Source organism: Manis pentadactyla, chromosome 14, assembly GCF_030020395.1.
Source record: "Manis pentadactyla isolate mManPen7 chromosome 14, mManPen7.hap1, whole genome shotgun sequence".
Taxonomy (NCBI): domain Eukaryota; kingdom Metazoa; phylum Chordata; class Mammalia; order Pholidota; family Manidae; genus Manis; species Manis pentadactyla.
Genome location: NC_080032.1, coordinates 65075234 through 65097672, shown reverse-complemented (window position 1 = coordinate 65097672; position 22439 = coordinate 65075234). Strand labels below are relative to the sequence as shown.

At 39.5% G+C, this 22439-nt stretch overlaps 1 protein-coding gene across 1 annotated transcript in view; it reads left to right on the top strand.

Annotated features, from left to right (window-relative positions):
• Positions 1 to 1667: 1667 nt before the first annotated feature.
• The window catches only part of LOC130680543 (spliceosome-associated protein CWC15 homolog), a 31839-nt gene continuing 11067 nt past the window's right edge, over positions 1668 to 22439 (top strand). Inside the window, exons 1-4 of the mRNA XM_057491279.1 lie at positions 1668 to 1699; positions 15331 to 15721; positions 17247 to 17360; positions 21659 to 21777. Of these exons, the coding sequence (XP_057347262.1) occupies positions 1668 to 1699; positions 15331 to 15721; positions 17247 to 17360; positions 21659 to 21777 (656 nt within the window). The remainder of the gene's footprint in view (positions 1700 to 15330; positions 15722 to 17246; positions 17361 to 21658; positions 21778 to 22439) is intronic.

Genomic DNA, 22439 nt, shown 5'->3' with positions numbered 1-22439 from the left:
ACCCACCGCTTGCCTGACCTTTGCACAAGCATTCCTTAACGTCTTATCACGAGTTTCGTCCCCCTTAGGGTTGCCCACTCCTAGTTATCTAGCTTAGGGCAGGGGTCAGGGATGTTAGCCTCGAGTATTTTCTATGGAAGCTGGGTGGCTCTCGCTCTAGGGTGTTTCCTGCATTCCTTTACAGTAAGTGACCTGAAATCCAGTACTAAAACCCTGAGATTCCACCCCCCCTTGATCTACATGAAGTTTGGTGAGCAGAGATAAGGTAGAGATTTAGATATCCAAGAACATTAGCTATTGTTGGATTCTCCCAGAGGAGGACGCCGCCCCAAATCACTCACAGAAGGCGTCTCTTGATGCAACAAGCAAGAGGAATTTATTCAGAGGCCAGCTAGCTGGGGTCCATGCGTTAGCCCGACGCAGCGGGTCTCAACAAGGACCCCGAACACACAAAGCCAGAAGTTTTTATAGCATTTTCAAAGGGGCAGTATTTTCTACAGTCACAATACAGTGTTTTTCCATAGACACATAAATTTTCGGCTGACACCACATCCTGGGGGTCTGGTTAGGTAAAATCACTTTCGGTATGTTTAGGGTGGTTCTAGCAAGATAAGCTTAACTGATTGAGGTTAGCTAACTAAAGGTCACTACAATTAACACTGGCTGACTAACTTGTTTTTCAAAGTTCTAGTAATTTTTCTCCTTCTAGGTTAGAAAATGGTGTTTGAGCCTTTAAGATGGCTGTGCTTATGCTAACTTTTGATTCTTCAGGTTCTACACTATTAATTATTAAGAAGATATTAACAAAGTAATGAGAGATGAGAATGAGTTTATCTAGGAAAATGGTAAGACCATTTAAAAATATTGAGGGTTTAACATAAGTTTAACAATAATTTTCTAATGATACCAGTTATAATTATCTGCAATGAAACTCAACATTTCAGAAACTGATTCAAAGAAGGTGGACAGTTAAGCTTATCCTGCATGTATATACAACCAGGTAGGTGTGATGGAAGGTTACAATGTCCAGAGTCTTTCTTTTGGTCAGGAGAATGTAGTTATGGTCATAGCAAGTATTTAACAAGAAGGCAAGTGAAGGCAGAAAGATAATAATTCGAGGGAGCTGAAAAATCAGGGGTCTATGGATCTGACAAGTCAAACAAATGTTATATTTGGAGAAATTATGGAAGTGAGAGGGGCAGGATAGAGGGTTTGGATCAGATGATAGGACTGGAATTTGAAAAATGATGTCAGTATATTTAACCTTTAAACATCCAACAGTAAAAAATGAATACCTGGTCTGGGCCAGGTTACTATCACCCCTTGATCATAACCAAGACAAGCCACAAGCACGTGTAATGGCTTATTCTCTCTAGAGGTTACCTTCTACTTCATGGAACATTGGAGTGTCCTTCCTCACCATGCCCAGACTCATCAATCAAGTTTATTATACCAGCACTCACCCACAACCTTTCAGAATGAGTAACAGCCACATTTGTGCGTTTCTAGGTGAGATAAGGGTCAGTGAAGGATCGGAATTTTATCAGACACACAGAGAAAACATAATACCCATTCTCCTTAAAGTTTTCCAAGAGTCAGTGAAGGAGACACCAGGTGCTCTGGGAGAGTGGAGATCTGGTATGACAGATCCTGGGGCACAGTGTGCGATGATTTCTAGGACCTGGCAGAGGCTGAAGTGGTGCGTCATTTGTGGCTCTTCTCTGGCTGCTGTAGGCTAGGCAGCATTTGGCCAGGGGACTAGGCCCATGTGGCTGGATGAAATACAGTGCAAGGGAAATCAGTCTTTTCTATGGGACTGTCATGCCCAGGCCCTAGGGACAAAATGACTGTAGACACAAGGAAGATGCTGGTGTGAAAGGCTGAATTTAAACTGGGAGGCCTGTTAAAGGCATGGAGAAACAGCCTCATATAGTTGAGCTAGAGGACACTAGGATTTCTTATCAATAAATGAAAAGCTGTATAACATTATCTTTTCCCTAACTAAAAAGGTACATCTTATGGCACTTGCTTTATTGCACTTTGTAGCTATTGTGTTTTTTATAAATAGAAGGTTTGTGGCAACCCTGCATTGAGCAAGTCTATCAGCAACATTTTTCTAATAGCATTTGCTCACTTCATGTCTCTGTGTCACATTTTGGTCATTCTCATGATATGTGTGATCAGTGATATTTCATGGTACTATTGTAATTGTTTTGGGACCCCACAAACTATGCCCATAGAAGATGACAAACAATCAATAAACATTGTGTATGTTCTGACTGTTCCCCTGACCAGCCATCCCTCGCAACCCCTCCTTGGGACTCACCATTCCCTAAACATAGTAATATGGACATTAGGCCAGTTAATAAGCCTACAGTGGCCTCTAAATGGTCCAGTGAAAGAAGAGTCACATGTCTCCCACTTTAAATAAAAAGCTAGAAATGATTAAGCATAGTGAGAACTCATGCCAGAAAGCCAAGGTGGGCCAAAAGCTAGGCCTCTTATACCAAACAGCCAAGTTGTGAAGGGAAAGGAAAAGTTCTTGAAGGAAATCAAAAGTGTTACTCCACCAAACACATGAATTATAAGAAAGCAAAACAGCCTTATTGTTGCTATTGAGAAAGTTTTAATGGTTTGTGTAGATCAAACCAACCCCCACATTCCCTTAACCAAAGCCTAATCCAGAGCAAGGCCCTAACTTTATCCAATTCTGCGAAGGCTGAGGTTGGTGAGGAAGCTGCAGAAGAAAAATTTGAAGGTTGGTTGATGAGGTTTAAGGAAAGAAGCCATCCCCATAACATAAAAGTGTGGCTGAAGCAGCCAGCACTGATGTAGAAGCTGCAGCAAGTTACCCAGAAGATCTAGCTAAGATAATTCATGAAGGTGACCACATTAAACAATGAATTCAAGGCAAACTAAACAGCCTCCTGTTTGAAGAAGATGTCTTCTAGGACTTTCATAACTAGAGAGAAGTCAAAGTTTGGCTTCAGGGCTTCAAAGGACAACCTGACTTTCTTGTTAGGGGTTAATGCAGCTGGTGACTTTAAGTAGAAGTCAATGTTCATTTACCATTGTGAAAATCATAGGGCCCGTAAGAATTACGGTAAATATACTCAGCTTGCACTCTATAAATGGAACAGAAAAGCCTGGATGACAGTGTGGGGGAAGAAATTCAGTTCAGAGACTCAGGGAAGTCGGAGAGAAAAATAAGGAAGGAATTCATTGAAGCGAGAGTAGCAGGGAACAGCAGCTGTCTTGCAGGCAGCAGAGAGCAAGGAAGAACAGAGGGAGGAAAGGGAAGCTCATTGAACTCCTGCTCGGCGTCGGGCAGATCCCTTGCCAACTCCTAAGGCCAGGGTCATCTGCCATCCAGTTTCTGCTTGAATCTGCACAGTGAGAGCTAAGTGCCTAGGATTTGAGGGAGCCACAGAACACTGGATGGAGTGAGATTATGTTCTCAGAACTTCCCAAAGCAGAGAAAGGAGATTTTTCAGGCAGGCTCCTGAAGAGCGTGATCATGCAGCTGCAGTCCTGTCTGGGTCACCCAGGCGATGGGAACTTTCAAGCCCAAATCAGAGCTTTCGGCAGCCCCTCCCTGTTTACCTGGAGTAGAACAGAGTGACAGACTTGAAGAAAGGCGAGTGTGGTCACCTCAGAGAGGAGGCAGGCATGCTTAAGGGCTTAGGGTCTAGGGTTTCATAGTGTTTTTTGGGTAGGGGTCAGCATAAGGTATGATGTATACAGGTGATTCATAATTCCTTTGACATTTTGTCTGAAGAGTAGGGTTTTTTAGGTGACTGTGTTGGTTCAGATGTTAGCATTCTTTATCCACATACATTTATTTACACTTTGAAGGTCTATCTCCTATTCTGGTTACAAAGTTACTTGATTAAGAGGCTGGAGGAAGAGGAAAAATTGCATATAGGTTAAGTTAAAAAATAATCCAGGCCTTTTTGCAGGCTGAGTAGATTTCGCAGTGGCATGATCTGATTGGTACAGTGAAGACATAGGCTGTGCTCTGATACTTCTCTTTATCTGGGGAACAGCCAGACATTCCGAGTTGCTCCTGGACTTCAGAAATTCAACTAATTAACTGATTAACTCTGTGAGTCCTTTGTGGCTTTCTGGTTTTACCTGGTTAACTCCTTGAGTCCCTTTCAGTGGGCTTTACTGGCTTTATTTTCTCCCCACCTGCTCACATCTGTTTTCTGCCTAACAGAAAGAAGGTGCAGACTCTGGATCACAGAAATAATGAATAACCAGTGGGAAATGAGGAGCCATGGTAGAGGATTAAAAGCAAGGATATCCTGGATTTGAACCCCACTTACATCATTTACTAGCTATGGGGTCTTTGAGTAGAAAATTTACCTTTCCAAGCTCCAGTTTCCTAATCTGTGAAGTGAAGAAAATAACACTGCTACCTTATTTGGTTCTTGTGAGTTAACTGAATCAGCCATCTATATGAATGGTGGCCAGCACATAGTAAGTGCTATATAAAGGAACTGGTAATAAAAGTGGAGGAATTTCAAGAGCTCATCAAAAGGAGAATGAGTATTAAAAATATCAAGAATTCACCAGCAGAGGATGCTGGAAGGATCATTGGATTTTAGGTCAGAGGGCTTACATATTAAATTTTACAGTTGTGTGTCCTAGAGTAAGGGCTAAGCCATTAAATTTTGAATCCTATCTATGATGTACCATTCTCAGTTTCATCCAGAAGAAGGGATTCTCTAGAAGAGGATCTATTTCATGAGATGAATACCTGCCACAACAGACAGGACCCACATCAGATGAGGTCTTCTGGTCCATCTCCAAGGGCCTCATTCCTAGAGAGGATGGAAATCTGAAGAAATACCACTGAAATTTAGAAATCCCTACTTGATGGAGATGCACCTCAGTCTCTTATACAAAATACTTCCTGTGAAAGGAAGGCAAAACAGGGGAGCAGATGAAATGAAATAGGATTCAAAATTAAGAAACTCATCCCCTCACTCATTTCATCATCAGTATTGTTGGGAAGGAAGAATTTTCCTCTACCTGTGAAGGTTCTTCTAGCTGGTCTAAGAATCAAATTGACATGAGACAGATGAACAGGAGAAAAAAATCAGTGTTATTATGTATGTACAGAGGCCCAGCAATGAAACTGAGTCCAAATATTAGGCAGAAAGGTAGATGTGAGCAGGTGGAAGGAGAATAAGGCCAGTGGATCCCACTAAAAGGGACACAAAGAGTTAACCAGATAAACCTAGAAAGCCAGAAAGGACTCACAGAGTTAATTAGTTGAAGTTTCAAGGACCAAGAGTGACTTGGAATGTCCAGACACTCCCCAGATGAAAACAACTACCCAGATGAGAAGCTTCCAAGCAGAGACATTCCCCAGATTAAAAAAAAAAAAAAACACCAGAAGACGGGCACAGAAACCATCAGAGCATGGCCCATGTCCCCATTTAACCAATTAGACCAGGTCCCCTAAGGCCAGAGATTGTCAATCAAGGACTTCTCTGCCCTGCCAAAAACCCCATAAAAGAAGCCCCACAGTAAGCAGTCTGCCCGTGTCTGCCTTGACTCTGGCCCATTCCTCCCTAGGAGTGTATTCAAATAAAACTTTCATTCTGCTTCTCTCCTATGTCTCTGCCTTTCAGGTCTTTGTTGTGGTGGGGACGGGAACCAAGGAAAATTGAACTCAACCTGTAACACAAAGAAGTGACCAATGCAGGCAGCCTTTATACATTTTAGACAAAGAAACATAAACCTGAGAGGAACTGACAGAACAAAGAAAACAGGTTTGGGAGCTTCAGTTAGTAAGGAATTCTAAAAGCATTTGGGCTGGGTGGTAAATTAGTAAATAGTAGCAAGGTTTGTTTACAGGTTCTTTGGCCTTGAATTCCATCTCTCATGATAAGGCTGTCTCTCTATCTCGAAGAGCATGGAGGACAGGCACCTTTCCCACTGGAGATCTATTTTCTGGTTTCAAGACAAGGGCAACAAAGACAGATCAGAGAATCCCTCCAGCTTCTGCTGTTTTTCCAGTTGTTTCAATCCAAAGAAATAAATATGCCACTGTGGCATCTCTTGGGGCAACCTGCCCTTGGCCCCTATGGTATCATATTTTCTCCATGGCAGAGACACTACATAGAGAGGACTAAAGTGCAAAGTATTCAGTTTCTTCAGATGTAAGCAAATGGCATGTCTTCAGTTTCATTTCACAAAGTCAATAAACAGTAAACAATTGTTTTCCAGTTTTATTGTATTCCTAATTTCTTTTAATGTGATGGCTAACTTCCTTGGATATATGTTTATTTGTACACTGATGATTATTTAAAATTATTTTTATCATGACATAAGGCAGTACAAAACAGTGCATAAAACTTTTAATAATTTCTTTGAAGAAATCACTATAAGTGGAATTGCTGTGACAATGCTACAAACACAGTCCAGCAAGTGAAATTTGAATAGTTGTAACAAATTCTATTTATTTGTAAATTATGAGTGAAAATGTCTATTTTGCTGCATTTTCTCTAGCACCGAATATTTTTACAACTTTTGTAATTTTGCTCAATCAGTATTTGAAAAATAGTATCTCACTGTTATTTTATTTAATTCTATTGACTACCAATGAGATAATCAATATATTGATTTTTTACATATTTGTTTGCCAATTTTAGAGCATTAAAAGCCCTAAGAATTGCCAGTCTTTCCTGTGATGTTGACAGGTGTCTTAATTTGCAACTGTTTTTCAATATCAGGATTATTGATCCTTACTCTGTGTTATCTGTTGCAAACAATTTCTTAGCTTGTCATTCATTTGACTTTACATTTTTTTTTAAAGGGCATATCTTATATTTATTGATCAAATGGTTGTTAACAACAATAAAATTCTGTATAGGGGACTCAATGCACAATCATTAATCAACCCCAAGCCTAATTCTCAACAGTCTCCAATCTTCTGAAGTATAACAAACAAGTTCTTACATGGTGAACAAATTCTTACACAGTGAATAAGTTCTTACATGGTGAACAGTGCAAGGGCAGTCATCACAGAAACTTTCAGTTTTGATCACGCATTATGAACTATAAACAATCAGGTCAAATATGAATATTTGTTTGATTTTTATACTTGATTTATATGTGGATCCCACATTTCTCCCTTTATTATTATTATTATTTATTTATTTTTTTAATAAAATGCTGAAGTGTTACGTAGATGCAAGATAAAGGTAGAAAACTTAGTTTAGTGTTGTAAGAGAGCAAATGTAGATGATCAGGTGTGTGCCTGTAGACTATGTGTTAATCCAAGCTAGACAAGGGCAACAAAACATCCACGGATGCAGAAGATTTCTCTCCAAACAGGGTGGGTGAGGTTCTAAGTCACACCACTGTTGATCCCCAATTTCTCACCTGATGGCCCCCCTGCGACCGTGCCTGTCTTAGGTTGTTCCTCCCTTGAGGAATCTTACCCGTCTCTGGCTAACCAGTCATCTTCCAGGGCCATACAGGGAAATGTTAAGTTGGTAAGTGAGAGAGAGAAGCCTTATTGTTTGAAAAGGTTAGCTTTTTACTTCTTTGCATATTTATGCCCTGTGGCTTCTATGCCCAGCATTTGTCTTGAGGTATCTTTACCACTTGGAGGAATTATGATACTCGGTAAATTCGACATGAGGCACGAATTCTATTTAAGGGTTGTAATTAGGAAGGAAGAAGAAAAGCTATCAAGGTAGACAGAAGAAAACATGGGAAGATTGATTATTTCTTTGATATATCTTCTTGTAGAGTAATTTAAGCATGTATAGGTTTTAAACTACTAATTAAATTGTGCACACACATTAACATAATCGTAATACAGTTACATAACCAAAGCTGATCTATAATTACCAGCCATCTCCAGTGAGGCCAAGAAAACCAGTTAAGCACCCTAGGCATTTGTGAAAATTTGTCTATGCTATGATGACTATTGTCCAACTGTACTTGAACAGTCTGAGAGAAATCAGACAAATTAAAACAGCCCATTCCTGGAAACTGTTCACATCCCATATGTTCTTTTAACAGTAGATAGTCTGTAGTTGTAAGATTTTGGAGTGCTACAACTTGCACTTCTCCTAATTCTTGGTTGAGTTCCAACAGTATAGATCCAGTCAAATTTGTTGTTTTACTGTATGCACAGGCCAGCTTAGATATCTCCTTCTTCATTCCAACGGCAAGTCCAGGAACTGGTGGGATGAATGCAGCTACAACTGCAGCATTGCCTGGATCTTTGTCGAGGTTTTTTGATGATCATCTTCTGGTATGACTCTTCCAGAGAGTGCTGATGTTGGAAGTTCTTCATCATATCGTATCTTAGTTCATTTTCTGGGTAGCCAAATTAGGCTTTGATACTCTGTATAAACACAAACAGACCCTTTACCCACACTTTGATCTGCCCTTTATACCATTGTGTAGAACTCATTGGAGGTCACCACACAGGAACTGCTTTTTTTTTTTTTTTAAGAGAAAGGAATATTATCAGAAAAGTGTACCTCCATAGCCGATCATCTGACACACTTTAAGTGATCAAAATTAAGGATATTTAAAGCATGCATTAGTCATTGATTTACAGTTAGTTTTATCCTCTCATGGAGTAATCCCCCTTTTTTTCTTTCTCTTTTTTTGTTTGTTATCTTTAATCTACACTTACATGAAGAATATTATGTTTACTAGGCTCTCCCCTATACCAGGTCCCCGCTATAAACCCCTTTACAGTCACTGTCCACCAGCATAGCTAAATGTTGTAGAATCACTACTTGTCTTCTCTGTGTTGTACAGCCCTCCCCTTTCTCCCACCCCCCCATGCATGCTGATCTTAATATCCCCCTTCTTTCTCCCCCCCCATCCCTCCCTACCCACCCATCCTCCCCAGTCCGTTTCCCTTTGGTACCTGTTAGTCCATTCTTGGGTTCTGTGATTCCGCTGCTGTTCTGTTCCTTCAGTTTTTCCCTTGTTCTTATACTCCACAGATGAGTGAAATCATTTGGTATTTCTCTTTCTCTGCTTGGCTTATTTCACTGAGCATAATACCTTCCAGCTCCATCCATGTTGCTGCAAATGGTAGGATTTGCCCTCTTCTTATGGCTGAGTAGTATTCCATTGTGTATATGTACCACATCTTCCTTTATCCATTCATCTTCCGATGGACATTTAGGTTGTTTCCAATTCTTGGCTATTGTATGTAGTGCTGCGATAAACATACGGGTGCACTGGTCTTTCTCAAACTTGATTGCTGCATTCTTAGGGTAAATTCCTAGGAGTGCAATTCCTGGGTCAACTGGTAAGTCTCTTTTGAGCATTTTGATGAACCTCCATACTGCTTTCCACAATGGTTGCACTAGTTTACATTCCCACCAGCAGTGTTGGAGGGTTGCCCTTTCTCCACAACCTCACCAACATTTGTTGTTGTTTGTCTTTTGGATGGCAGCCATCCTTACTGGTGTGAGGTGATACCTCATTGTAGTTTTAATTTGCATTTCTCTGATAATTAGTGATGTGGAGCATCTTTTCATGTGTCTGTTGGCCATCTGTATTTCTTTTTTGGAGAACTGTCTGTTCAGTTCCTCTGCCCGTTTTTTAATTGGATTATTTGATTTTTGTTTGTTGAGGCATGTGTGCTCTTTATATATTGTGGACGTCAAGCCTTTATCGGATCTGTCATTTACAAATATATTCTCCCATACTGTAGGGTTCCTTTTTGTTCTATTGATGGTGTCTTTTGCTGTACAGAAGCTTTTCAGATTGATATAGTCCCACTTGTACATTTTTGCTGTTGTTCTCCTTGCCCGGGGAGATATGGTCAAGAAGAGGTCGCTCATGTCTATGTCTAAGAGGTTTTTGCCTATGTTTTTTTCCACGAGTTTAATGGTTTCATGGCTTACATTCAGGTCTTTGATCCATTTTGAATTTATTTTTGTATATGGGGTTAGACAATGGTCCAGTTTCATTCTCCTATGTGTAGCTGTCTAGTTTTGCCAGCACCATCTGTTGAAGAGACTATCATTTCGCCATTTTATGTCCATGGCCCCTTTATCAAATATTAATTGACCATATTTGTTTACGTTAATGTCTGGAGTCTCTAGTCTGTTCCACTGGTCTGTGGCTCTGTTATTGTGCCAGTACCAAATTATCTTGATTACTATGGCTTTGTAGTAGAGCTTGAAATTGGGGAGTGAGATCCCCCCTACTTTGTTCTTCTTTCTCAGGATTCCTTTGGCTATTCAGGGTCTTTGGTGTTTCCATATGAATTTTTGAATTATTTGTTTCAGTTCATTGAAGAATGTTGCTGGTAATTTGATAGGGATTGCATCAAATCTGTATATTGCTTTGGGCAGGATGGCTATTTTGATGATATTAATTCTTCCTAGCCAAGAGCATGGGATGAGTTTCCATTTGTTAGTGTCCCCTTTAATTTCTCTTAAGAGTGACTTGTAGTTTTCAGAGTATAGGTCATTCACTTCTTTGGTTAGATTTATTCCTAGGTATTTTATTCTTTTTGATGCAATTATAAATGGAATTGTTTTCCTGATTTCTCTTTCTATTGGGTCAATGTTAGTGCATTGGAAAGCTACAGATTTCTGTGTGTTAATTTTGTATCCTGCAACTTTGCTGTATTCCTATATCATTTCTAGCAGTTTTGGGGTGGAGTCTTTAGGGTTTTTTATGTACAATATCATGTCATCTGCAAATAGTGACAGTTTAACTTCTTCTTTACCAATCTGGATTCCTTGTATTTCTTTGTTTTGTCTGATTGCCGTAGCTAGGACCTCCAGTACTATGTTAAAAAGCAGTGGGGAGAGTGGTCATCCCTGTCTAGTTCCCGATCTCAGAGGACAAGCTTTCAGCTTCTCGCTGTTCAGTATAATGTTGGCTGGGGTTTATGATATATGGCCTTTATTATGTTGAAGTACTTGCCCTCTATTCCCATTTTGCTGAGAGTTTTTATCATGAATGGATGTTGAACTTTGTCAAATGCTTTTTCAGCATCTATGGAGATGATCATGTGGTTTTTGTCTTTCTTTTTGTTGATGTGGTGGATGATGTTGATGGATTTTCGAATGTTGTACCATCCTTGCATCCCTGGGATGAATCCCACTTGGTCATGGTGTATGATCCTTTTGGTACACTTTTGTATTCGGTTTGCTAATATTTTATTAAGTATTTTTGCATCTACATTCATCAGGGATATTGGTCTGTAATTTTCTTTTTTGGTGGGGTCTTTGTCTGCTATTGGTATTAGGGAGATGTTGGCTTCATAGAATGAGTTTGGGAGTATTCCCTCCTCTTCTATTTTTTGGAAAACTTTAAGAAGAATGGGTATTATGTCTTCTCTGTGTGTCTGATAAATTTCCAAGGTGAATCCGTCAGGCCTGGGTGCTTTGTTCTTGGGTAGTTTTTTGATTACCTTTTCAATTTCTTTGCTCATAATTGGTTTGTTTAACTTTTGTGCTTCTTCCTTGGTTAGTCTTGGAAGGTTGTATTTTTCTAGGAAGTTGTCCATTTCTTCTAGGTTTTCCAGCTTGTTGGCATATAGGTTTTCATAGTAGTCTTTAATAATTCTTTGTATTTCTGTGGAGTCTCTCATGATTTTTCCATTCTCATTTCTGATTCTGTTGATTTGTGTTGATTCTCTTTTTCTCTTAATAAGTTTGGCTAGAGGCTTATCTATTTTGTTTATTTTCTCAAAGAACCAGCTCTTGGTTTCATTGAGTTTTGCTATTGTTTTATTCTTCTCAATTTTGTTTATTTCTTCTCTGTTCTTTATTATGTCCCTCCTTCTGCTGACTTTAGGCCTCATTTGTTCTTCTTTTTCCAATTTCGATAATTGTGATGTTAGACTATTCATTTGGGATTGTTCTTGCTTCTTCAAGTGTGCCTGGATCGCTATATACTTTCCTCTTAAGACTGTTTTCACTGCGTCCCACAGAAGTTGGGGCTTTGTGTTATTGTTGTCATTTGTTTCTATATATTCTTTGATCTCTATTTTAATTTGTTCGTTGATCCATTGATTATTTAGGAGCATGTTGTTAAGCCTTCATGTGTTTGTGAGCCTTTTTGTTTTCTTTGTACAATTTATTTCTAGTTTTATAACTTTGTGGTCTGAAAAGTTGGTTGGTAGAATTTCAATATTTTGGATTTTGCTGAGGCTCTCTTTGTGGGCTAGTATGTGGTCTATTCTGGAGAATGTTCCATGTGCACTTGAGAAGAATGTATATCCTGTTGCTTTTGGATGTAGACTTCTATAGATGTCTATTAGGTCCATCTGCTCTACTGTGTTGTTCAGTGCTTCCTTGTCCTTACTTATTTTCTGCCTGGTGGATCTGTCCTTTGGGGTGAGTGGTGTGTTGAAGTCTCCTAGAATGAATGCATTGCAGTCTATTTCCCCCTTTAGTTCTGTTAGTATTTGTTTCACATATGCTGGTGCTCCTGTGTTGGGTGTGTATATATTTAGAATGGTTATATCCTCTTGTTAGATGGAGCCCTTTATCATTATGTAGTGTCCTTCTTTATCTCTTGTTACTTTATTTGTTTTGAAGTCTGTTTTGTCTGATATTAGTACTGCAACCCCTGCTTTCTTCTCGCTGTTGTTTGCTTGAAATATGTTTTTCCATCCCTTGACTTTTAGTCTGTACATGTCTTTGGGTTTGAGGTGAGTTTCTTGTCAGCAGCATATAGATGGGTCTTGCTTTTTCATCCATTCTATTACTCTGTGTCTTTTGATTGGCGCATTCAGTCTATTTACATTTAGGGTGACTATTTAAAGATATGTACTTATTGCCATTGCAGGCTTTAAATTCATGGTTACCAAAGGTTCAAGGTTAGCCTCTTTAGTATCTTACTGCCTAACTTAGTTCGCTTATTGAGATGTTATATACACTGTCTGGAGATTCTTTTCTTCTCTCCCTTCTTATTCCTCCTCCTCCATTCTTCATATGTTGGGTGTTTTGTTCTGTGCTCTTCCTAGGAGTGCTCCCATCTAGAGCAGTCCCAGTAGGATGTCCTGTAGAGGTGGTTTGTGGGAAGTAAATTCCCTCATCTTTTGCTTGTCTGGGAATTGTTTAATACCTCCGTCATATTTAAATGATAGTCGTGCTGGATACAGTATCCTTGGTTCAAGGCCCTTCTGTTTCATTGCATTAAATATATCATGCCATTCTCTTCTGGCCTGTAGGGTTTCTGTCGAGAAGTCTGATGTTAGCCTGATGGGTTTTCCTTTATAGGTGTCCTTTTTCTCTCTAGCTGCCTTTAACACTCTTTCCTTGTCCTTGATCTTTGCCATTTTAATTATTATGTGTCTTGGTGTTGTCCTCCTTGGATCCTTTCTGTTGGGGGTTCTGTGTATTTCCGTTGTCTGTTCGATTATTTCCTCCCCCAGTTTGGGGAAGTTTTCTGCAATTATTTCTTCTAAGATACTTTCCATCCCTTTTCCTCTCTCTTCTTCTTCTGGCACCCCTATAATATGGATATTGTTCATTTTGGACTGGTCACACAGTTCTCTTAATATTGTTTCATTCCTGGAAATCCTTTTATCTCTCTCTATGTCAGCTTCTATGCGTTCCTGTTCTCTGGTTTCAATTCCATCAATGGCCTCTTGCATCTTATCCATTCTGCTTATAAATCTTTCCAGAGTTTGTTTCATTTCTGTAATCTCCTTTCTGTCATCTGTGATCTCCCTCCGGACTTCATCCCATTTCTCTTGCGTATTTCTCTGCATCTCTGTCAGCATGTTTATGATTCTTATTTTGAATTCTTTGTCAGGAAGACTGGTTAGGTCTGTCTCCTTCTCTGGTGTTGTGTCTGTGATCTTTGTCTGCCTGTAGCTTTGCCTTTTCATGGTGATAGGAATAGTCTGCAGAACTGGGACAAGTGACAGCTGGAAGAACTTCCCTTCTTGTTGGTTTGTGTCCCTCCTCTCCTGGGAGAACAGCGACCTCTAGTGGCTTGTGCTGCGCAGCTGCGCGCAGACAGGGTTTCTGCTTCCTGCCAGGCTGCTATGGAGTTTATCTCCGCTGTTGCTGTGGGCATGGCCTGGCTCGGGCAGCTGCTCCAAAGTGGTGGAGTCGCGTTGGAGGGGGAGCGGCCGGGAGGCTATTCATCTCCGTAAGGGGCCTCTGTGCTCCCTGCAGCCCAAGGGATTAGGGTGCCCAGAGATCCCCGGATTCCCTACCTCTGGACTAAGTGTCCCGCCCTGCCCCTTTAAGACTTCCAAAAAGCACCCGCCAAAAAAAAAACGACTACACACACAAAAAAATTAAATTAAAAAATTAAAATAAAAATAAAAAATAAATAAATAAATAATGGCCGCTCGTTTTTCTTTATTCTCTGACACCAGCCTCAGGCACCTGCTCACTGGTTTTGCTGCCGTGTTTCCCTAGTATTGGGGTCCCTATCCCTTTAAGACTTCCAAAAAGCACTCGCCAAAACAAAACAACAACAACAACAACAACAAAAATGGCCACTCACTTTTCTTTTGTTCTCCGGTGCCAGCCTCTGATACCTGCTTGCCGGTCTTGCTTTCCTGTTTCCCTAGTATTGGGTTCCCTGTCCCTTTAAGACTTCCAAAAAGCACTCACCTCAACAAAACAAGAACAACAACAACAACAAAAAAATGGCCGCTCGCTTTTCTTATGTCCGCTGGCGCCAAGCCTCCGGTACCCTCTCACCTTTCTTTCTGCCCTGTTTCCCTAGAGTCCAGGGCCCCACGCATGCACTGTCTCTGCGCTCTGGTCCGGATGGCTGGGGCTGGGTGTTCAGCAGTCCTGGGCTCCCTCTCCCTCCCGCTCTGCCTGCTCTTCTCCTGCCGGGAGCTGGGGGGAGGGGCACTCGGGTCCCGCCAGGCCAGAGCTTGTATCTTACCCCCTTCGTGAGGTGCTGGGTTCTTGCAGGTGTGGATGTGGTCTGGATGTTGTCCTGTGTCCTCTGGTCTTTATTCTAGGAAGAGTTGTCTTTGTTATATTTTCATAGATATATGTGGTTTTGGGAGGAGATTTCCGCTGCTCTACTCACGCTGCCATCTTGGCTCCAAGAATTGTGACTTTACATTTTTTAAATGAATTTGTATTGTATTGGAGGAAATGTAGGACTGTTATGTACAAAAAATAACTAGACAGTGATCTCAATCATCTTTCAATGGTACCTTGGATTTTACCTGACTGAAAATGTGGACCCCACTTATCTCATTAATGGCAGTGGAGGTTATTATAATGTGTTAGTTCACAGGCCTGCCATAAGAAAGCTGTCTTGTCAATGGGTTACAGCCCTGGACAAGTTCACTATGGATTCAGTGAGACTAAAAAAATGACTGGCAAGTTCTTGGGTTAAAAGGGTTTATACTCAACTTTATTCCCACAGTGGCAGGCCAAACGCTAAAATCCAACTCAGAGCAAGTCTGCTTGCAGCAAGCTGGTCCCTGCCTCTGGGCCTCTCTGCCCCCACAGCCGTCTCAGTCTCTGTCCTGGGCGCTGCCACCACTCCACCCTCTGCTCTCCTGCAGCTGTGTAGCCCAGAGCACAGTGCTTGTAATCTAAGCTCTTGGTGCCCACAAGTCCCTAAATGTTACAAGAAATGCAGTATTTGTTTCAGTAAGCTGAATAATGTTTGTGTTTTCCCAGAGTGTACAACCTCCTCTTCAGTGTCCAAGAAGCCTCGGTTAGACCAGATCCTGGCCACCAACCTCCATGTGGATGACCCTCTAACAGATGTGTGTTTCGCTTCCTCCATTCATCTTCTTTTTTTTTTTTTTTTACCATTTTTATTTTATTTATCATGCTTTCTGAAATACTTTTATTCTTTTGGCTTTAAGAAGTGACATGTGTGTATTTTTACTTACTGCTGTTCACATGTGGCCCTGTCTTCAATGATAAACTTTACAGCTGATTTTAAAACAAAAAGTATTATTGTGTGGTTGATGCAACTTCAGTAACAAGTTTGATCTCTGGAGAGCCAAATAGGGAAGTAAGCTCTTCAAGGGTATGTATGCTTTCCTAAAAAGTAATTCCCCATGTTAAGCCCTGGAGATTGACTACTATGTTATATGCCTCCAAGGGGCATTCTTCATACCGGGCTTTCTATCAACAGCATCCCTTAGAGTTGAATCCAGGCGTCTTTGCACATTAGATACCAAAGCTGTCCCTTCCAGATGTGCAGGTTACTTAATGGCTTCCTCTGTGCTTAGGGAAGGAAGTGATCTGTGTGAAAGGGTTTTTAGGATTAGTGTTTCAATTAACATTAAAATTTCAATGGGACTCTATAATTAATTTGCAGTTTTCCACATACAGTGGAAAAATCTGAGTGGCCTTTCATGGGTAACATCCAACTAAGTACATATATCAAAATTAATTCTAAGATTGACAGATTGAATTAAATATTTAACAGTGTAATTAAATAAAGGGAACCCAATTTTAAGTGAAATTTAGATTGTTCATTTGAAATTATTCTGAGATTTTAGCACCCTTTTTTGTAATTTCATTACCCTTACTTCCTACTTAAAGTAATTTTGAGCTACATAAAATGATTTAATCCTCAGGGTGATACATTGTGTACATGTGTACTGTGTATCAGTGTGAAGTTATCCTTTTCTGATTCTAGAAATACAGTTGACCCTTAACCGGCACAGGTCTGAACTGCATGGGTCCACTTCAATGGAGTTTTATGTTTTTTATGTGGATTTTTTCAGTAAATGTGTTGGACAGTTTTTTGGACATTTGTGACAATTTGAAAAAACATTTTCTTTCCTCTAACTTTGTTGTAAGGATATAGTATATAGTACATATAACGTACAAAGTATGTGTTAATCAACTGTTTGTTACTGGTAAGGTTTCTCGTCAACAGTAAGTTATTAGTTTTTGGGGAATGAAAAGTTACACAGACTTTTTACTATGTGAGGGGTTGGCACCTCTAATGCCCATGTTGTTCGAAGGTCAACTGTGTTTTCATATTTAAGAGCCCTTTTGACCATGTGAATTTGAAAGAAACTTTGTTATGTTATTTGCTGTTACAATCCCTCAAACACATCAGTGGTGACATTTTAGTAAGTAGTCATAGGCATGTTTGTGGGATTTTCTTTTTTTGTTGGTTGGTGATTTTAGTCATATTTAGGTACATTTATCTTCCCCAGTGGGAAAATTAATCCTGCTGAAAGATTTGGCAAATGCAATTTTTATGGAAAAAAGTGATAGTGTTCATTTTCACTCCAGTCTCCTGGTGCATTCATTGTTCTTTTTTAGGAGGAAGATGAAGATGAAGATTTTGAAGAGGAGAGTGATGATGATGGTGCTGCAGCTCTACTTGCAGAACTGGAAAAAATTAAAAAAGAAAGAGCTGAAGAGCAGGCCAGGAAGGTAAAATCACAGTTAAATATTTACATCTTTCTCCATCTTCTACTAAACAAAAAATGCATTTTATTTCAATATCTTACATTAAAAATCATCCTTGCCATGTCTAGATACTATAGCACTTACATATCTATAAATCTGATTTTTTTTTGTGACATCCTTTAAGTTTCCTGGTTTTGTTAGAAATTCCTTGCAAATACTTCAGCCATGCCTAATAATACTCATCAATTGATCTTCATTCACTTACTTGTTTATTTGTTCAGCAGATATTTAGCCAGTGTCTGTTAAGTGTCAAAAGAATCAAAGATGATTCAGGTGTAGTCATGGCCTACAAAGAACCCACTGATACAGTGAGGCCATCTTTATCTCTCCTCGTCTCTTGCTTCCAGACTCCTTTCTAGGTGCTGGTTGATACAGTCTGTCAATCATTTTATGTAACCTAGGGCAGTTTACCTAAGTTCTGTGAGTCCCCATAGACTAAGACTTCCCTGAGTCTCCATTTATACAGCGGAAGAAAAGGATGTCTAACTCAATGATAGTTATAAGGATTAAATAGGGTGCATAGTATATACCTTTAAACTTTGAATTTTACCCATAATAGTAACAATACAGTGAAACTGGGGAGGCAAGAACAGGTCAGAGCATTAGTACAGGTTCATAAACCAGGGCTGCAGGAATTTGAACTCTTTTCTAAAGGATATGTGGAGCTAGTTGATTTCAGCAGGAGATGGGTAAGATTGGATGTGCATTTTAGAAAGATTACTCTGGCAGACATATGGGGGTTGGATTGGAAAGAACTTACTGTGGAGGCCGTTATATTAATCCTCACACAAAATTGTGAGAATCTTCATAATAGTAGTTGGAGTTGAGAGAAGTGAACAGATGCTAATAAAGCTATCAAGGAGGTAGAATTGACCAGATAAAGTGACTGATTAGATGTGGCAGCAAAGATGGGCATGTTTAGGTGGAGAGGAGAGAGATGATGAGTTCTGTTTGGAACATGTTGAATCTGACACATGAGACATTCCGGTGGGGGTGTCCGCCTCCACTTTCAGAGGGAACAGCTCAGCCTTTTTTACGGGCTTCTGTGTAAGATTTCATTTGAGCCAAGAACTGCACTGTTAAAAAAGAGGGAAAAAGACGTGGGGAAAGGACTGATGTAGGTTAATGCTGGTATTCTAGGAAAGTAGAGGACTGCTAGAATTCAAACTGAAAGAAGAAGAAAAATATTTTAATTCTAATTCTCATCAGAGTTTGGCATAAGACAGCTTAATTCCTGTACTGCTTATAATTTTTATATGTAATTTTTAAAAATCAACAAAGATTGTTCCTGATACTGCTTTCACACCACTAGAGGGCAGCTGTTCTTTCCGTATCATTTTTGCTTGCCTAACAGCTCTGGATACATATGAGAAGTGATTTAAATGTATTTGGGCAACCTTAAGAAGGATAAACACTTTAGACAGGTTTTGCAATTTTGTGAGTTTTATCTAATCTCTTTGTAAACAATGTGTTGGTGTTTCTTGGGGTTGAATGAGTCTTAGTTTTTTGTCCCTGTTCTGGTTTTCTAGTGGCTGATTTTTGAGTTATAATCAAAATAACATTTCAAACCAGTCAGTCAATGTCAGGGGCCAAGACACTTTCTTTAAAAAGCCAGATGGTAAATATTTTTTGCAGGTTTGCAGGCCACACAGTGTCTCTCAGCTGTTCAGTTCTGCTTGTTGCACAGAAGCAGCAGCAGGCAATGCCTGAATGAATGGGTGTGACTATGTTCCAGGAAAATTTTATTTACAAAAATAGGTGGTTAAAAAACCTGCAGGCCATCTGGCCATTAGTCTATATGTTCATGAAGCCTAGTGATCCTGGTACTTGAATATGGAAAGGGTTGGCTCCTTTTTCTCCAGTGCTGTATCAGGAACTCTAAAGGAAATAATACTCCAAATAGAAAATGTCTAGAACCTTATTACAGCACACACATTATTTTTTTTTTTGAGAGGGCATCTCTCATATTTATTGATCAAATAGTTAACAATAATAAAATTCTGTATAGGGGACTCACTGCACAATCATTAATCAACCCCAAGCCTAATTCTCAACAGTCTCCAATCTTCTGAAGCATAACGAACAAGTTCTTACATGGTGAACAAATTCTTACACAGTGAATAAGTTCTTACATGGTGAACAGTGCAAGGGCAGTCATCACAGAAACTTTCGGTTTTGATCACGCATTATGAACTATAAACAAGCAGGTCAAATATGAATATTCGTTTGATTTTTATACTTGATTTATATGTGAATCCCACCTTTCTCCCTTATTATTATTATCATTATTTTTAATAAAATGCTGAAGTAGTAGGTAGATGCAAGATAAAGGTAGAAAACATAATTTAGTGCTGTAAGAGGGCAAATGTAGATGACCAGGTGTGTGCCTGTAGACTATGTGTTAATCCAAGCTAGACAAGGGCAACAAAACATCCACGGATGCAGAAGATTTCTCTCCAAACAGGGGGGGTGAGGTTCTAAGCCTCACCTCTGTTGATCCCCAATTTCTCACCTGATGGCCCCCCCCTGCGACTGTGCCTGTCTTAGGTTGTTCCTCCCTTGAGGAATCTTACCCATCTCTGGCTAACCAGTCATCTTCTGGGGCCATACAGGGAAATGTAAAGTTGGTAAGTGAGAGAGAAGCAATTATTGTTTGAAAAGGTTAGCTTTTTACTTCTTTGCAGATTTATGCCTTGTGGCTTCAATGCCCAGCATTTGTCTTGAGGTATCTTTACCACTTGGAAGAATTATGATACTCGGTAATTTTGATATGAGGCACGAATTCTACTTAAGGGTTGTAATTAGGAAGGAAGAAGAAAAGCTATAGAAGTAGCAGATGGAAGAAAACATGGGAAGATTGATTATTTCTTTGACATATCTTCTTGTAGTGTAACATAAGCGTGTATAGGTTTTAAACTACTAATTAAATTGCGCACACATTAACATAATAGGAATACAGCTACATAACCAAAGCAGACCTACAATTACCAGCCATCTCCAGTGAAACCAAAAAAACCAGTTAGGCACCCTAGGCATTTGAGCACACACATTATTTTATAAGTTTGGATATATTGTGTACTTGCGTGCCTGTTTTTCAGGCATCTCAGAAAAACGTCTTCACTTTCATCATCAATATAACTTGTTAAAAATAAATACATGGTTTTTATAAAGCTGTCTATTCTTAATCTATGATGATTGTTCCAGACTTCGTTATTGAAGGTTTGAGCAGTGACCTAAAGGAATTTTACTATTTATTTCCCTGAAAATTGTATCTTCTCATCTCCCAGTTATTTGGCCTCACAAAAATGAAATCCATTGTTTACATTTAGATGTGATAATCTTATATCATTAATCTATATGGAAAATTAGGTTATTTTTCCAAGTGTTCTATTATATTAAATTCATTTTAAATCCAGAGTCTCTTTTTCTTCCTTGATCTACTAATTCATCAATTTCTGTCATCCCCAAAACACAGCAAAGTGGGATTTATCTTTGGTTTAAAATAGCATGGAATCAGGTAGGTCTAGAAGTTATGGCTAAGGATTTTAGACATTTTGTTTTCCTAATCCTAAAAATGAAACTGAGGATAATTTGAGTTTAAAAAGGTAATGCTAAAATTAAAGTGAAGAAAGACAAGCTTGTGGCTGGTGATGGATGAAAGGTACAAAAATAGTAATAATCATAAGAACAAAATGGATAAATGTCAGCTAACTTAGTAGAAATGTATGTTACCTGAATATGATCTTTTACATGGTAGTTGTCTTACTTTAGGAGCTAGTTCTTGGTCAATAATAACTTGTCACAAATCCTGGAGATGAAAGTTTACATTGTTAGTAGTTCAAAATGAAATAATTTTTAATCACAGTTATATATAACTCTTCTTTAAAAAATTGAGGAGCTTTACTAAATGTGTGTTTAATGGTCAGTATGTTCTTAAATTATTAGAATACATTTAGTGGTGTACTCTTAAAATAGGCAATTTTGTATGTACCTCTGGAAGGAAAATGATTTAAATATGCATCAAAGAATTTCAGAGTCAGAAGAGCCTAAGGAATGTATGACGACAAGCATGAAATATTTATAATAAAAATGCCAATTTATTTTGATGAACCAAACTTTTCTGATATGTGTGAAAAGCAAATAAACCTACCCTGAAGCTTATCCCTTCTTCATAAAATCCTGTCTTTTTAAATATTAACTCTGGAAAAAGATTGACCCCAGAGTTAATAGAATAAATAGGCATCTTCCCCTGTCATTGACAGGAACAAGAACAGAAAGCTGAAGAAGAAAGAATTTATATGGAAAACATTCTGAGTGGAAACCCTCTCCTTAACCTTACAGGCCCATCCCAGCCTCAGGCCAATTTCAAAGTTAAAAGAAGGTACTCTACACTAATGGATGGGTTGGAGATATATATATATAAAGATTAGGAGTTTTATTGCAAACTATGTTCTGTAAATCCCACCTTCCACTGATAACTCTTCTCTATCAGACTTGCAATAATGGAAGAAGGAAAATGAAAGAAAATAAACTTATTTTCGAAGGGGCGGAAGATGGCGGCGTGAGAAGAGCAGCGGAAATCTCCTCCCAAAACAACATATACCTATGAAAATATAACAAAGACAACCCTTCCTAGAATAAAGACCAGAGGACACAGGACAATATCCAGACCACATCCGCACCTGAGAGAACCCAGCGCCTCGCGAAGGGGGTAAGATACAAGCCCCGGCCCCGCGGGACCCGAGTGCCCCTCCCCCCAGCTCCCGGCGGGAGAAGAGCAGGCAGAGCGGGAGGGAGACGGAGCCCAGGACTGCCGAACACCCAGCCCCAGCCATCCGGGACAGAGTGCAGGGCGCTTGATACTAGGAAAACAGGGCAGCAAGAACAGTGAGCGGGTACTGGAGGCTGGGCGACAGAGGACATAAGAAAAGCGCACGACCATTTTTTTTTTTGCTTTTTTGCTGTTTTGTTTTGGCGAGCGCTTTTTGGAAGTCTTAAAGGGATAGGGACCCCAATACTAGGGAAACAGGGCAGCAAGAACAG